The following is a 16,658-nucleotide window of genomic DNA, read 5'->3' as shown; positions in this document are numbered from 1 at the left end:
AATTCAACAAGTGTCATTCTACTAAAACAAAGGTAACTGACAATTACTGCTTCACAATCCTGCTGAAGAACAAAACATGAAACCATCACAGAATTTGTAATGTTTTAATGAGAATTGTATTGGTTTGTACAGTAGTCTCTGGGAATTTCATCTTCTATCGGTGGGTTGTTAAAAAAAAAAACCTAAATCCTAATGGAATATGTCCCAAAACACTACAGGAAATCAGTTTTAATTATAATAATAATTCATTATATTTATATAGTGCTATATTAATGGTTTTAATGTTTAGTAGTTGATGGTTTGTAATGTTTGTGATGGTATTTGTAGTGAAACCATTAGAATTTCTGTGATGGTTTCTGTTGTTTTTTCAGCAGGGAACATCTACCTGTGACACTAAAAACCTTGAGATGAAGACAATCTCTTGTTTTTAACTTATACAACACACAACATAAGATTAAACAGATTCTGACTTCCTGTTAGCTTCACAATCAGCTGCACTTGCCTTTGAGAAAGTGAATTAGTTTTTTTGTTCCTACTTTTAAATATCTGGAGCATCTCATTTATTTCATTTATTCATATCCCTCGTTCATTTCTGGACCTGGTTCATGGTATACAATATTTGTAATTAATGATTAAATAATTGCTTAAATGATCCTACAAATCAAGCACTTTTATCTGAATTGAGAGTACAGTAGCTGCAGCAGCACTGTTATGACACGTGTTGAATGTTTTTGATCAAGAACAGCTTGAAGTGTTTGCAGAAGATCAACATGAATCAGAGAAAACCTGCGAGAGGTCGTCAAAATCAGCTCTTCAACCCAAATCAGATTCATCCAAATCCAAAACCTGTACTTCAGCTAAATGTTGAGAACGACCAAATCCACCATCAGAAGTTGTCCTGCTCTCAACTCCTTCACTTTCTGAAAACAAGCAGAAAACCAGCGTCTGAACTTCTGTCATCAGCTGATGAAGTCAAATACAGGCCGAACATCACCGAGTCTTCATTTGGTCTGATGCAGCAACAAAACATCAGTGCAACAGCGTCTGTGGATCAGAGAGTCGTGGCTTTGACCGCTGCCGAGGAGAACAGGGAGGATAAGATCTTTTCTTAGGAGAACGTTTCTGAACTCATGTTTGCAGAGAAAGAAAGCAGCGCTGATGTTTCCTACCACTGGATGATTGCCACAAACACTGAATTGTGGGACATTGGGGATATTTTCTCAGATACAGATCAGTCCTGGCCAGAGCCATTCTCAAATGAAATGACAGATTTTAATTTCCAAGCTGACTGTAAAGTTCCTGATCTCTGGAGCCGAAGCGTGTGTCCCTCAGCAGAAGAATCGTGGCGTCTGAAGGTTGGTCAAAGCCCCGACACACTGACTGACCACACTGAAGATGACCACGCTGTACATGTCACAATCTCAGAGTTTCAGAGTCGCAGATTTGAGGAGATGCCTGTTGTTATCAGCCACATTGTTAACCCCAACAAGTTCTTCATCCAACACAAGGACACCAATCTCTGTCAACTCTCTGAAATCATGCTGTAAGTAGTGAAAGGAGTACTTCACCCAAAAATAAAACAATTTGCTGGAAATGTTCTCACTCTCAGGTCATCCAAGATCAAGATGAGTTTGTTTCTTCATCAGGTTTGTGGAAATGTAGCATTGCATCAGTGTCTCAGCGATGGATGCTCTGCAGTGAATGGGTGCCGTCAGAATGAGAGTCCAAACAGCTGATAAAAACATCACAATAATCCACACCACTTCAGTCAAAGCTGTGTGTTTGCAAGAAACAAATCCATCAATATGTTTGATCTATAAACCAAAACACAGTCCATGATCCATAACAGTACCTCCAGTGAAGGCCATCCCCTGTTATCCTCTCGCTTCACAATCCAGCCACATGTTTGTTTAGAGCTGTTTTAGATTGTAAATGATGCTTGATCTGTGCCTATTTCTCTCTCATTCTGACGGCACCCATTCACTGCAGAGCATCCATTAGTGTCTAAAAAATCAAATCTGATGAAGAAACAAACTCTTCTACATGTTAGATGGTCTGAGGATGAGTGTGTTTCCAGAAAATGTAAATTTTTAGGTGAAGTAGTGTGGGATTAGGGCTGCACGATATTGGGAAAAAATTACATTGCGATATTTTATTTTTCTGCGATATATATTGGGATATGAAATCTAATTAAATTTTTTCTTACAAACAAAAATGGGGTGAGCACACTTACATTCTCATTTTAAATGATTTAAACATCAGAGTATTATTTAAATTAGAGTAAATTATTTGTTTGTAACTTTAGGATATGGTTTGAATTGTTAACATATTAACTAACATGAACTTACCCACGAGCAATACTTTTGTTACTATATTTATTAATCTTTGTTTATCTTAGTTTATAAAAACCCAGGTGTTCATTGTTTGGTAATGTCACTTCACAGTGCATTAATTATGTTAACAAATACTTTTGATTTCAACAATGAAGGCTATAGCCTAAATGTTGAAATTAACAATGTTGTAGAAGTGCAGTTTAGTAATAGTAAATGTTAAATAATGTAGTTAAATAGTTTAATAAATAGAACATTATTGTAAAGTGTTACAGATTTTTTTTAATACACCAATTTAGACGTCTCGTGAGTTCAGTGTTGGACAGGTCAGTTTCATTAAATTGAATCGGTTCAAAGGAATCATTAGTTCGCGAATCAGACGTGTATGGCACGTGTTGTGTAATTATCTCGGCAGTTTAGGATATCGCACAAGATTTGACAACACAGAAAACATTTCATCACTGGATAGGTTTTTTATTTTTTTTTTCCGACACCATCGTGTCAATTGATTTTGATTAATATGCGCGAGGGAGAGAGAAAGACAGCGCTCGTGTTGAAGACGGTGAAGTTGAGCGCGCGCGACCTGGGCGCGCTCTCTCTCTCGCTCTCGCTCGCTCACTCGCTCTCTCTCTCTCTCTCTCTCTCTGCTCGTTCTTATATGCGCCCTGTTAAACTGACAGGACTTAAAAAACACATGCAAATGATAAACTTTCACTCTATGATGGTTAAACTGTGCAATTAATCCGCGAATCACATTCGTCAAGGGCCGGGGAGCAGCCCGTACGGTTAATGAATAACGGGTTAACTACGACAGCCTACATCGCACATCCTACGATGTGACTATCGTGGATTCGTACATCGCGATATCGATGCTTAAACGACACATCGTGCAGCCCTATGTGGGATATCTTTATTTTTTATTACTGTGTCTGTGCAGTTCCAGTACTGATGTCTTTCTCTTTCTGTTTACATTATGATTAAAGGAGGAACAGCAGCAGATCTTTTGCGGAGATGAATCGCATCCCAAACATTGGAGTTTATGTCATGGTTTGGTTTCTGAAGCAAGAGACGTGGAGCCGTGGCCAGATCATCAGAATCTGTCAGATGAGTCAAGGTCAGATAAAGCTGTTTTAAATCAGTCTTTCATTATCTTCACTCTTGACCCATGTCATTTAAGACTTTATTTCATGATTTCATCTGTCAAACACTATTTCTTTCCTGCTGCTTTTGACAAGGAATGAGTGAGTCACTGCATGAGAACTGAAAGCTCATTTTTAGGTGAACAGTTTATTTGTAATTTTAACAGTAACTCTGTGTAACGGTTTTGATGTCAGTGATGAAATGTTGATGATGATGATTATTTTAGGGCCCAGCAGCAGAGATTGCACAGACATTAAGGTGGAGGTCAGGAGGGTTGACTATGGAGATGTTGTTTGCGTCTCTCTTTGGGATGTTAAGGAACTGTGTGGAGAAGCAGCATCCATACCTGTGCAAGCGCTGCAGGTCTCTCTGGTGAACGTGAGTGACTCTAGTAATATTACTGTAGGGTTTATTTATTTAGTTTTAATGCATTAGGCTGTATTTTAACTTGTGTGTTGTAGGTGAGGCCAGTGAATGGAGAAACATGGTCTTTTGAAACGATCAGCTGGTTCAAGAGTAAAGTGCAGAACAAGACTCTTTATGCCAGGCTTTACCCAGAAGAAGGAGAAGTTTTGGTTGAGCTCTTCATGGAGAAGGGAAAGATTGGTGCTATGAGGTAAGGACGACCTAATTCTCACTTAAATATTGTTCACATTACAGAAGCATTGCAGAAATCTCTAAAATGTTCTGTTTTTTGTTAAATTGGTATCTGACTCTCGCTAATCTCACTTTAAATCTGTTACTGATGTTCCTGCTTCAGCAATCTGCTGTGCTCTCAGACAGGTTTTGCTCATCTAATATAAATCTAAAGTCCTGTGTGTGTTTGATTAGCTTGTTTTAAACTGAGTTTTACAGAAATTATTATAAAAACACTGCTGCAGATTAGGGCCTAGGCAATAAAACGGTATCAATATTTATCAACGGTACACCTTTATCGATAAAACGATAGAAAAAAAATTAGATATAGCGCAGGATATAGACACGTGTTATGAGTGACACAGACAGCAACACAAACACATGCTGTAATGCCTGCCTGTGATGAGGAGATTGTGAATAAAAAAAATGAATATTAGTCAAATTTAAAAAACATTTGTATTTGAATGCAGAAATGGTACAATCGAATGTTAGGTGTGCATCAGGGAGCGTTATCAGCGGTGCACGAGATGCGGTGAATGATGATGTAAGTGACGTAAGTTGCATTTTAATGTTTTGTTAGTCTATAGCCCACGAAACGCGCCATGGCTGCATTATTCGTTCAAAATATTAGAGAAATATATTAGCTCAATGCGTAGAAAATCTTGATAAGGTTAAAACCGAAACCAAGCCATTCACACAGAATGCATATTCAGCACATTTTTTAGATGCCATTTTGCCAGTTTAAACGTTTAGAAAACGCGATGCAAATTTGTGAAGGTTTATTTCATTTCACTGCATCTGCGTCTGGTTCTATTAAGCTTTTTCCCTTTTTCAACTTAAGTTAGTCTGTAATGTTGCTGTTTGAGCATTAAAAAAAAAAAGTCTGCAAAGTTACAAATCTCAAAGTCAACTTCAAAAGGAGATATTTTATTTGACAGTAATCACTTTTCAAAAACTACAACGAGCGACTTGTTTGGACTTCAACGCATATTTTCCGGCATTTGTTATATCACAAATACCAACGAATGGGACGAGACCTGGTTGAGCTGCACTAGAGAAGGCAACGAGTGTTATCACTATGTCAGAGACACGCTAGCTTTCCCAAGCAGATGAACTTAGAGTGGTTACAATCATCTGGGTTTAAATTGTGCTCAAATTGTTTTGATTTCGACACAATATTTACACTGAAGCTCACAGCAGGCAGCTATGGTAAGGGGCATGACATTTCCCGACCAGGCACCGAGGCATTTATGCCAGACTGGGGAGAGAAGTGTTGTAATAATTTACAGTCCTTTAGGATTTTGCGATTTTGCGATCGCTGAATTTATTGCAAAATCAAGCAAACTCCGCAATTTTCAAAAAAGATAGCAAATTTTCATAATTGCCGCAGATTTTCCGCAGAATTTGGTCTTAGACGTCCCCTGACGTTATCGCAATGCGAATTCAGTCAAAGAAAGGTTGTTTCTCAGTTCCAAAAATGGAATGAACAGCCTTGCATATTCTCATCATGACCGATTTACAAGAGCTACATTGGATAAACGAACCGAAAGCGGAACGAATCCGCGCTACTATAGTTTGGGCTGCGCTGCACAAGCCATTTATCTGCTCGAGCCGGAGCCGTGGGCTGATCTCGATCACGTGACACTGATATAAACAGTGTTGGGAGATACAGTGTGAAGAAAGCAGTCGAATTCACCACAGAATTAATAACATCTCTGTGAAATCTTGTGAGAAGCATTCAAATTCAGCGCAGAATTCTGTTAAAGCTACAGATATCAGAACAAACGCCACTGATGTGGAAACCAGGAAAAACATTGTTCAATAAACACAAATCTCCACCACCGTTCACCACTGATTTAACAGTAAAACTACAGGAACAACTTGTGGCAGAAATGGTCTAATGTTTTCGAATGTTTTTAAATGCTTCACACAACTTTTCCCAGCTCTTCAAAGCTGAAAAATTATTACCGAAAAGTATTACCGAATTTGAAAGTTATTTTTAATGTGACTATATTTGTTCATCCTTCGTAGGTTTCCCACATGAATAAAACTAAAAGTTTCATAATGTAGGAAAGCAAACAATTATTTAAAAATAAAAAAGATATTAAATGTCCACTAGTAGCTGGCTGCAGAGAAGTACTTTATAGGCCATTTCCACTCCCTAATATATATATTTTTGTATTCATTAAATTATATTTAGACATTATGAATGACAGTAATAAAAGTACACTTTATCAGATGAAATATATTTATTACATCTGTAAGACGTCTGCTAAAGATCTGGGAATCATCTGCTGTGTACTCTGATAAATGTCTCAGAAGCAGTTTTACATGCGTTCTAATAAATGTCTATTTGACATCTGACAGGAAAGATCTTAGAGACGTATTGCAGATGAACAAGCACTCTTAAAAATACATCTTGCATATTTAAATGCAGACATTAGATGTCTCCGAGATGTACATGTGTGATTAGGGTGAGTGCTTTACTGTCAGGTGCTGGGTCCACCTTCTGTAGGACTTAATGGCACTAGTGCTGGTGTCCTCAAACGTTAGTCTGGAGACTTACAGTGGTTCTCAAAGCCACAAAAGTCATAATGTTAGAAGAATGTTGTCTGTGGTATATTTTCATTGCAAAAACAATAAGAAATGCCACAAATATCACTGCAAATTTTGAGAAAAGCCGCAGCAAAATCAGTCATTTTAGGCCGCAAAAATCAGAAAAAAGTTCCGTGAAATCCTGGAGGGACTGAATAATGTAAAATATGTGAAAAATGTGTTTTTCGAACAACCTAGTATTATAGCCTGTTCTAGTACAACCCCAAAACAAAATCAAGACTTTGTAAAAGAGCATAATAGGACCCCTTTAAGCAATGCATAAATAGGCTACATGATGCTGTTTTGTTCATAATTATTTATGCAGTTTACAAAATTATATTTGATTTATATATGTTAATTTAGACATAATGCACTTTTTTATAGACAGTTATATGCATTGACAATTTAATGAGGTGCATTATTTTGCTCATTGCGCCCTCCTGTGGCCTAGGGAGGCAAGCAAAAAGTTTCCTTAAAGGGTCACGAATCCGCAAGTTACGTATATAACTGTGGTTCTGTGAATTCTGGATGACCGCCAGAGGCTAAGCTAAGCCCAAGACTGGTTGCCCACTGAAGCTAAGCAGGGATGAGCCTGGTCAGTACCTGGATGGGAGACCTCCTGGGAAAACTAGGTTGCTGTTGGAAGAGGTGTTAGTGAGGCCAGCAGGGGGTCCTCACCCTGTGGTCTGTGTGGGTCCTAACGCCCTGGTGTAGTGATGGGGACACTATACTGTCAAAAAGCACCGTCTTTCGGATGAGACGTTAAACCGAGGTCCTGACTCTCTGTGTTCATTAAAAATCCCAGGATGTCCTTCGAAAAGAGTAGGGGTAAATTCAACCATTGGCATCTGACTATCATGGCCTCTTAACCATCCCTATACACTGATTGGCTTCATCACTCTGTCTCCTCTCCACCAATAAGCTGGTGTGTGGTGGGCATTCTGGCGCAATATGGCTGCCGTCGCATCATCCAGGTGGATGCTGCACACTGGTGGTGGTTGAGGAGATTACCCCCTTCTATGTAAAGCACTTCGAGTGCCCAGAAAAGCTCTATATAAATGAAAGTGACGTGACATTCAGCCAAGTATGGTGACCCATACTCAGAATTCGTGCTCTGCATTTAACCCATCCGAAGTGCACACACACACAGAGCAGTGAACACACACACACACAGACGGACACACACCCGGAGCAGTGGGCAGCCTTTTTGTGCTGCGGCGCCCGGGGAGCAGTTGGGGGTTCGATGCCTTGCTCAAGGGCACCTAAGTCATGGTATTGAAGGTGGAGAGAGAACTGTACATGCACTCCCACCACCCACAATTCCTGCCGGCTCGAGACTCGAACTCACAACCCTTCGATTGGGAGTCCGACTCTCTAACCATTAGGCCACGACTTCCCCATGTAAGGAATTATTATTATTATTATTATTATTATTATTAATTATTATTATAATCGTTGCGTCAGCTAGATAGGTCGAGAAAAAATAACAACAAAGTCACGTCATGATGTCGACCGAGATGCCAGGATATAAACCACAGCAGCTCGATGCCCAGCCTCGGAATGCTTTATCACGCATTCCGAATGACGAAGAACTCTGGCGGTCATCCGGAATTCACAAAACCAAAGTTACATACGTAAATAGCATTCTGTTTCATTCCTCCTGACTGCCAGAGGCAGTGCTAAGCACTAGTGGATGACGCATACCAACACTGTCATGAGGAATGCCAGCCACCTGCAAACATCTAGGATATTCCAGAATGACTGCAGAACTCACATCATGGGAAGCAGCCACGTTGACCATGTAGAACCACACAAAGGTACATGGAGAGGACCAGGTAGCAGCTGCACAGACTTGCGCCAAGGAAACTCCCCGTAAGGCAGCCCAAGATGAAGAGACAGACCTAGTAGAGTGACAAGTTACACCCACTGGTAAAGGCTGGTTAGAATTACCATATACTAGCTTTGTCACCTCAGTAATCCAAAGTGATAATCTTTGCTTAGACAAGGGGTTGCACTTGCGTACCTCATCATAACAGACAAATAACTGATCTGTCTGTCTAAAAGGAGCAGACTTAACATAGCACCTCAAAGCTTTTAAAGGACAGAGCAGATGAGACCTCCCCCTGCCTGCATCGGAAGGAGAAAGAGGAGGCTGAAAAGCAGTCAAATGAATAGACTGATTCACAAATTGTGGCAACAATACCTTAAGGAGGAAGACTGGATTAGGCTGAAGAATGACCCCAGAATCCTCTGGTAACCAGCTTAAGCACGGTACACTCACTGACAGGGCATGAAGCTTGCAAACACATTTAGCAGAAGCAATGGCTAACAGGAAAGATACCTTTAAGGACAACCACTTAATATCCACAACATCCAATGGTTCAAATTGCAGTGTGCAAAGAAACTCCAGAATAAGTGGCAAGTCCCAAACAGGAAAGGGAGTAGAACGAGCAGGGTTTTGATGTCTTGCTTCCTTCAGAAAACTACATACAAGGTTGTGAGACCCCAAGGATGGACCATCAATGGGGCATGATAAGAAGATATGGCAGCAACATAAACCTTTAAGGTAGATGCCGCCTTGTTGTCATCTAACAGATGCTGCAAAAAACTAAATACTTTCGCCACAGTACAATGAACTGTGTTAAGTCCTTGATCCCCACACCAAGAAGAGAAAATCCTCCACTGAGCAGCATAAAGATGTCTTGTTGAAGGAGCCCTAGCATTACCAATAGTGTTCAGTACTGCTGGCTCACAATCAGTTAACTGAGAAGTGGACCCACTGGCCAAACCCAAAGCTGAAGACGAGCTGGATCTGGGTGCCAAACACGGCCATTCAGCTGAGAAAGCAGGTCCCGTCTGATGTGAAGCTGCCACAGTTTTCCCTGTAACAGACTCAGAAGAAGAGGAAACCATGGTCTGCCTGGCCAACGAGGTGCCACTAAAGCACCCTGTGTTTGGACAGGAATATTCGATGTAGGGTTTCCCATAGAAGTGGAAAAGGAGGGAACGCGTACAATAGAGAGTTCGGCCACTCGTGAGCTAAAAGGAGGGAACGTGTACAATAGGCAGTTCGGCCACTCATGAGCTAATGCACCCTGTCCCAACGTGTTGGATGTTTTGGTCCTCGCAAACCACCGACAACAATGCGTGGTTAGCTCCGAGGCAAATAGATCAACCTCTGCATTGCCAAACTGTTGCCAAATCAGCTGCACCACATCTGGGTAAAGCCTCCATTCGCCGGGAAGTAGTAGATCTCCGGACAGAGCATCTGCCACTTGATTGTCCGATCCTGGGATATACACTGCCTTTAATGAAGCCAGTCGGCTCTGAGACCATCTGCGGATCTTGCACCATCTGAGACCTGGTGCCACCCTGGTGATTCAAATGAAAGACTGTTGATGTGTTGTCGGACCGGACAAGCACATGGCGGCCTAACAGATCTGGTAGGAAGTGTTGTAGTGCTAGATACACTGCCTTCAGTTCTAGAACGTTGATATGTTCTAAGGCCTCCTTTGCTGACCAGAGACCCCCCCCCCCAACCTGTTAGCAAAGCATTGGTTGTGATCACTTCTTGACGAGAAGGCACCACCCCTAGTGGCACTCCAGCCCTCAGAAAAGTTTCCCGTTTGTGGTGTTTGGGTGTTAGGAGGACGGCAGGAGAGACAACAATCATGTGACAACGATGTCTCGTTGAGCTCAGCCCTAGGCTGTTGCTCCACCTCTGAAGGGGCCTGAGGTGTAGCAACCCTAAGGGAATCACAGATGTTGCAGCAGCCAACAACCCCGTTAGTTGTAGAAGGACACCATAAGGTATCCTTGCTCTCAGGCAGAAACGAGTCAGTAACTTAACAATACTGTCTGTCTGAGTGTGAGACAGTGTAGCAGACATTGTGTCAGAATTGAGCATTATTCCTATGAAGGTTATGGTCTGTTCTGAAACCAAATGACTTTTTGTGTCATTCACAGTAAGGCCCCGCTTCTGTATGTGCTCCAGAACAATCTTGTTGGGGCGCAGAGAAGCCAGTCGTCTAAATAGGGCAGAATCCTCATGCCCTTGGACCAAAGAGGAGACAGGGCCGCAGTCATGCATCTCGTAAAAACACGAAGAGCCAGATATAGCCGAATGGCAGGACTCTGAACTGATATACCTGACCCTAAAAGCTGAATCTTAGGAACTTCCTGTGGTGGAGAGCAGTGGGAACATGGAAGTAACCATCCCTCAAGTCTACACTCACAAACCAGTTTCCTTTTATCACAGATCGAAGAACGTCAACTGTGCGCACCATCCGAAAGGGAAGACACTTTAGGAACACATTGAGGCGTCGCAGATCCAAAACTGGACGAAAACCTCCATCCTTTCTTGGAAAGAGGAAGTAAGTTGAGTAAAAACCGTCTCTCTGTCTGAGACCGGGGACTTTCTCTATGGTTCCTTTCAACAACAGCGAACAAATTTCCATGGAAAGGGCCATTAAACTGGTTGAATCTTTGACGACTGTCTGAAGAATTCCTGAAAACCTTGGAGGCCGGTGTCGGAACTGCAGACTGTACATTGTACAGAGTCGTCAGAACCCAGGGGTCGGATGTTGAATTGTCCCAGTAATGTAGGTGTTGTGCAGTGAAACGGCCGATAGCCGGCCCAGGAACTTCAGGGTTTCGGGTTTCTGCCCTTTAGACCTGTGGGGGGGGGATGCTGATGTTGCCCTCCTTGATGGTGGTGGGGAAAAGGGCGTCGTGACTGAGTCTCTTCAGCCACTCTATGTCGCTGTGGCATTTGAAGTTGTGGACCGCTGTGGTGATGCAACTGCTGCTCTGAGTTTGAGTAGCATGGGTGAGCCGGTGTTAATGGCATCCTAAAACAAGGAGCCCGTGGGGCCTGAGTTAACTGTCATGTGGCCTCTGATAACTTCATTCTCTTTTCTAGTAGTTCAGAAATGTAGTGGCCAAAGAGATGTCCCGGTACAATTGGTAGTTCCCTCAATGTCATCTTACAATCTTCAGGCAACCTTGCCTGAGCTAGCCATACCTGGCGTCATGCTGTTAGAAGGGTCGCCGACAGTGTCCCAAGTTCACGCGTCACATGACCTATAGTCAACAGGGCAGTTTGTAAGAACTGGGGTAAAGAGGGGTCAACATTCGCTGACTCCAATGTGGTGTTACAGGCAGTCAGTAGTTGGCAAATAGTATTCTCCTCTCAGATTATGTAGGCTACAGACTCATGCTTTTTTCAGTAATGTGTCAGTACGACCACACTTGAAATACCATAGTATAATACTCAAAGAAATGTGAATTAGATGCACTCATGGAGAGAGTGTCTAAATCAATCATATTTGGAGGTTGGAAATCACTGCGCTGGTTCCGTGGGTTGTAACGACTAAAGAAGGCGTTTCATCTCTGAAGAAAGAGAAGCAACAGTCTTCGATAGCGAATATTCTGTCCTCTGTAAAGATTTCTTCTTGGTGGGCAGGGCACCAGCAGCCACTGATGTGCAATGCTTTTGAGCGTGTCGTGGCGCTAAATACGGTTGTGCAAGGCTAGCAGACGACTTGGAATCTAGTTCTGCAAGACGCAGCTGTCTTTCTGACAGTGGCAGCATGGCACAAAAAAAAAAATGGATCAATCAATGCTTCTTTCAGATTCTGAATCCCTAAACATGATGGGCAGTGATCGCATCCATCATCGGGAAGAAAACTGCCTTCGGATAGCACCGCAGGCATACAAGAGCTTGCACGACGGTGAGTAAGCGATGAAATCAATGATAAATAGCAGGGAAATGCTACCTATGTGCGGTCGAAACCAGCCATCAGGTAGCACTGTGAAGCACAGGGTTTCGCCGCCACAACGATCAAATGCAATAATGTGTACTCACGTAATGAATAAGAAAATCCAAAAACATCCATCCTGATGATAGTGCAGAGCGCGCTGTCACAGCTTGGTAGGGCGAATCCTCTCAAGTCCGGTAAGCTGCATGGGACCACGCTAAACAACGACCTATCATAAGCGAGAAAGCGAAAGAGGCTGGGCCTTGAGCTGCTGTGGTTTATATCCTCGCATCTCGGTCGACGTCACAACGTGACTTTATTTTTTTTCTCTACCTATCTAGCTGACGCAGCAATTATCCACTAGTGCTTAGCACCGTCTCTGGCGGTCATGCGGAATGAAACAGAACCCGTTTCCGCACTGGTTAGTTCTCACCACAGTTTTGAAAAAACGCTAAAAAAGTGGGCATGGTGGGTGCATGGTGTAGATTTCAAACCCGGAAGATGAAAATAGTGCAAAATAGCTTAAAATGAACCAGTTTTCTCCAATAGTTAAAATTATCGGATGCTAACATTGTGTTCTATGATGTGCAACACAAACACATCTGCTAAAATCTCAGAAAAAGCAGTCTGGGGTTCATGAACCTTTAAGACTTATTTAATCTTCATATAAAACATAAAAAAGGAGATATTTGTTTAAATTTTATTTTGTGTTTGACTTAATACAAAAACAAAATAATTAGTTGTTTGTCTTAATAAATTATGCAAATTAAAAATACAGTTGTTAAATTTAAGCACTTTTTTTCTATTGCTCTGTTAAAAAAAAAAAAGGTTATAGAACAATGTCAATAATTATCGATACCGAACAATATGAAACATTATATCTTTGATACATTTTTTTGCTATATCGCCCAGCCCTACTGCAGATATATATTATTGACGTGCACACTCTGAATTAGTCTCTATGTGCTGCCCTCATTTTATAATGGTGATAGAAATGCTATGGTAAATAGTTTATAATTAACATTAGTTCATGCATGTTATTAAAGACACACAGATGCCTGTGAGATGTTTGCTAAATATCCGCAGCTGTCTGCGACTCAGTCCTGCAGTGTGAAATGTGTTCAGACTGGAAATGCATACAGACAACATTTATCACAAGCTTCTTAACAGGAAGAAGTGCAGTCTCGTGTGAGCTTATGTAGTTCTGAAATGTTTGTAGAGCATTCTTCCTCTTGAAAAGTTGTGTAATGTGTGCTCCCCGTCAGCGATCTGTCGTGTAGTTTACACACAACAGCAGCGAGATGATCCTCCAGACAGTCGTGAGTGTGAACCCGGCAGAACTTAAAGAAGTGTGTAATGATGTGTGTTTGTCTGGATTCACATTCACAGTCTCAGCAGTTTTTCATAATAATATCTGTGCTTTGTGTTTGATTCTCTCCGGAGAGGAGACTCTCTGTCTGTGAGACTTGCTCAGAATAGATTTGCCATTCATGAATGTAACAAACCCAGGGGTCGGAAGAGAAGAAGTGAGTGACGCATAATTAGATAATAACACAATGGACAGTAATTCTTTATAGTAACATGTATGATGTGATTTCTCAGGTGACGTCCCAGAACAAACCAGACAGCAGTCGTTACAGTGGGAGAAGTATCTGATCTCCTGTTACAGTCACAACAGAGAATAATGTTCAGTGATCAGAAAACTCACATGCTTTTGTCATTCATCATTACATCATAACCTTATACACACTTCACAATATCTACTGTAACTATGCAGATTTCATAGTCTGGAGTATTTGGTGTACAGTTTGTGAACACTGTACATTTGTTACAAGATAGATTGTATTACAGAAAATATTTGATGATGTTCGTCGCTGTGGAATGTGTTCTTTTTGGTTTAGATAATTCATAATTAAAAATAACCAGGAATTGTAAAATAGAAGCTTGTCTTGTTTCTAAGAATTTTAGAGTTTACTTTGTGTGTTCTGTTGTTCTTTGGAAAAATACTGAAATATGTACTGTTCTTTGTTTGTTAGTTAACTCTGGCTGGGCAAGCTTTACTGTAATTTTACTCTGGAGCACATTAACACTTTTAAAACGCTTGACATGAACGTGTAAATATGCACTTGAAGTGCTGATTAAGAGACACTGTCTGTTCATGAAGTGCTGAAAGATCTTTTAATGGCTTCTCTGTTCAGTGCCTGTTTAGAAAACCTGCATATTTGATTTACGACACGTCGTCTTTTGCAGATCTGCCAACAAAAACATGCGTGTCTTTAAAATAGTTCAATACAATTGCACCCTTGGCTACAGTTTTTGTATACTTTTTTTTTTTTGTATACATAATTTTTGTGTTACTCATAGTAGTCTATACACGTTACACACTGCTCTGTGCTGAGCATTGTTGGGGAAGTTACTCAGAAATCTAGTTACTATTAATAGTTATTTTCATGTTACTGTGAAGTGTATCCTCACTGTTTTGCAAGGTTGTCAATGTCCAGAACTGTCCCACTTGAAACACCCCACTACAAGAAGATTTCACTCATTGACCACACTTTTGCTCTCCTTTTTCCCTTTTTTTATTATGAAAGTTTGATGCAGTGTTCATTTGGTCAATCGATCAATCAGTCAGGTGGAAAACCTTTAAACAAATACAAACACCACTTTAAGAGCAAGCACAAGTAGATACAATCAAATACAACCAGGATTTAGCACACGCAGGATTTAAATGCTTGGTTTTAAACTACCATAAAGCAGACCATGTAAATAGACAGCAGATATTCAACCTTTACACAGTAAATACACTCAGACAAGAACAACAATTTACAGTAAATGTGCTCAGATGTCTTTGCAGGAATGTGGACTGTGCACTTCGTATTTTCCACACAGAGAGTGAATGTGCACGTGATGACAGTTAAAAGGGACATATTCACATTGTTACTGTACTCCTCCTCCTCTACAGTTCATGAGTCATGCGCAGACCTTTCTCTCGCTCATATCCAGCAGACTGCTGATGTGTGGAGTGGAGAAGTGACGCCTGAGGTTGCATTGCTGGGAAAAACAGTTGTGTTTAGAGATGAGGAACATTATGAAAACTGAATTTAAAGAGTAAACTTTAACACTTGAGGAGCCATAAACTATCTCAAGGGCCAAAATGTGAAAACCCAGGTTTAAAATTGCATCTGCCGTCTCGAACTGCAGCATTTGGGTGTCTGTTGACGTGTATAGTCTGTTTTGATTTTGATTCTGATTTTAATCTAGCCTGATTTCACAGTCATCGTTAGTTTCCTTTGTTGTCAGTCAGCACACCTGTTCTGTTTTCTGTTGATTGTACTCGGTCTGTATTGAAGCCCTCAGCTCATAGTTTTCATGTTGTTTCAGTTTATGTGGTTTGCTAAATGTTTTTTCTAAATGTTTGTAATTCTGAATAAAGACTGTGGTGCTACTTTGTCGTTGTGTTGTGTGTTCTGCAGAACATGTTACAATGGCTTTGGGCTGTTTAAAAAATAGTATTCTAAAAAAAAAAAAAAAAATTAAAAGTTTTTTCTTTTTATGCCTCAAGTGTTGTTCTGCTCGTCAAACCGATCACTTGAATGACACTCCTGCCAAACATGATGGCAATTAATTAATATAAAAACTATTTTAAAAAATTTAAAAAAATAAAAAACCAAGCATATAAAATTTAGTGAAAAAATGAATGGGAATATGTTCTGTAAAAGTAAATGTTTAGGGAGCAGAAAATAAATTGTATTAAAAAATACTTTTTAATTAATTTTACAAAAAAAACTTAGCTAGACAATAACTTTAACTGTACCTTCTGATCGCACTGCAAACACGTGATGCTCTTCCTCTCTGTTTTTCTTGTTTTCCAGTGCAAATATATCTTAAAAATAAGATGCACTTGAGAAGCAAAATTGACTTGTTCTACATTGGCTGTTTCTATGTGTATTTAGCTTTGATTTTAAATAAAACGCAGATGATACAGAAGAGCATACGGTGATATGGAGAGACACAGAGGAGACTGTTGACAAAGGAATTATTGAATAAAGTTTTTGTTTTCTTCACTTACAAAAAGTGTTCCCATCGCTTCATATAACCCAGATTGCACATCTGATGACAGATGGAGTATTCTGATGATGACTTTCATACCTTTCCTGGAGCTTGACACTGTTATTTATTTGGCAGTCTATGGGACAGT

General features: G+C 40.6%; 1 protein-coding gene across 1 annotated transcript; it reads left to right on the top strand.

The window, feature by feature from the left end:
• Positions 1–669: 669 nt before the first annotated feature.
• Positions 670–15,860, top strand: LOC122139582 (tudor domain-containing protein 1-like). The gene is made up of 5 exons (XM_042737867.1): positions 670–1,543; positions 3,314–3,444; positions 3,697–3,848; positions 3,932–4,086; positions 14,063–15,860. Exons 1-5 carry the CDS (start codon positions 1,131–1,133, stop codon positions 14,064–14,066), a joined length of 855 nt encoding a protein of 284 aa, XP_042593801.1. The 5' UTR covers positions 670–1,130; the 3' UTR covers positions 14,067–15,860.
• The last annotated feature ends 798 nt before the right edge of the window (positions 15,861–16,658 follow it).

This window comes from Cyprinus carpio, chromosome B14, assembly GCF_018340385.1.
Source record: "Cyprinus carpio isolate SPL01 chromosome B14, ASM1834038v1, whole genome shotgun sequence".
Lineage (NCBI taxonomy): Eukaryota > Metazoa > Chordata > Actinopteri > Cypriniformes > Cyprinidae > Cyprinus > Cyprinus carpio.
This window is presented reverse-complemented; position numbering and strand designations above follow the sequence as displayed.

Excerpts from the sequence above, each read along its gene's own strand:
- LOC122139582 (XM_042737867.1), top strand. The coding sequence starts at position 1,131 with ATGTTTGCAGAGAAAGAAAGCAGCGCTGATGTTTCCTACCACTGGATG. Across the intron at positions 1,544-3,313 it reads CAACTCTCTGAAATCATGCT|GAGGAACAGCAGCAGATCTT; the intron begins GTAAGTAGTGAA and ends TTATGATTAAAG. Across the intron at positions 3,445-3,696 it reads AATCTGTCAGATGAGTCAAG|GGCCCAGCAGCAGAGATTGC; the intron begins GTCAGATAAAGC and ends TGATTATTTTAG.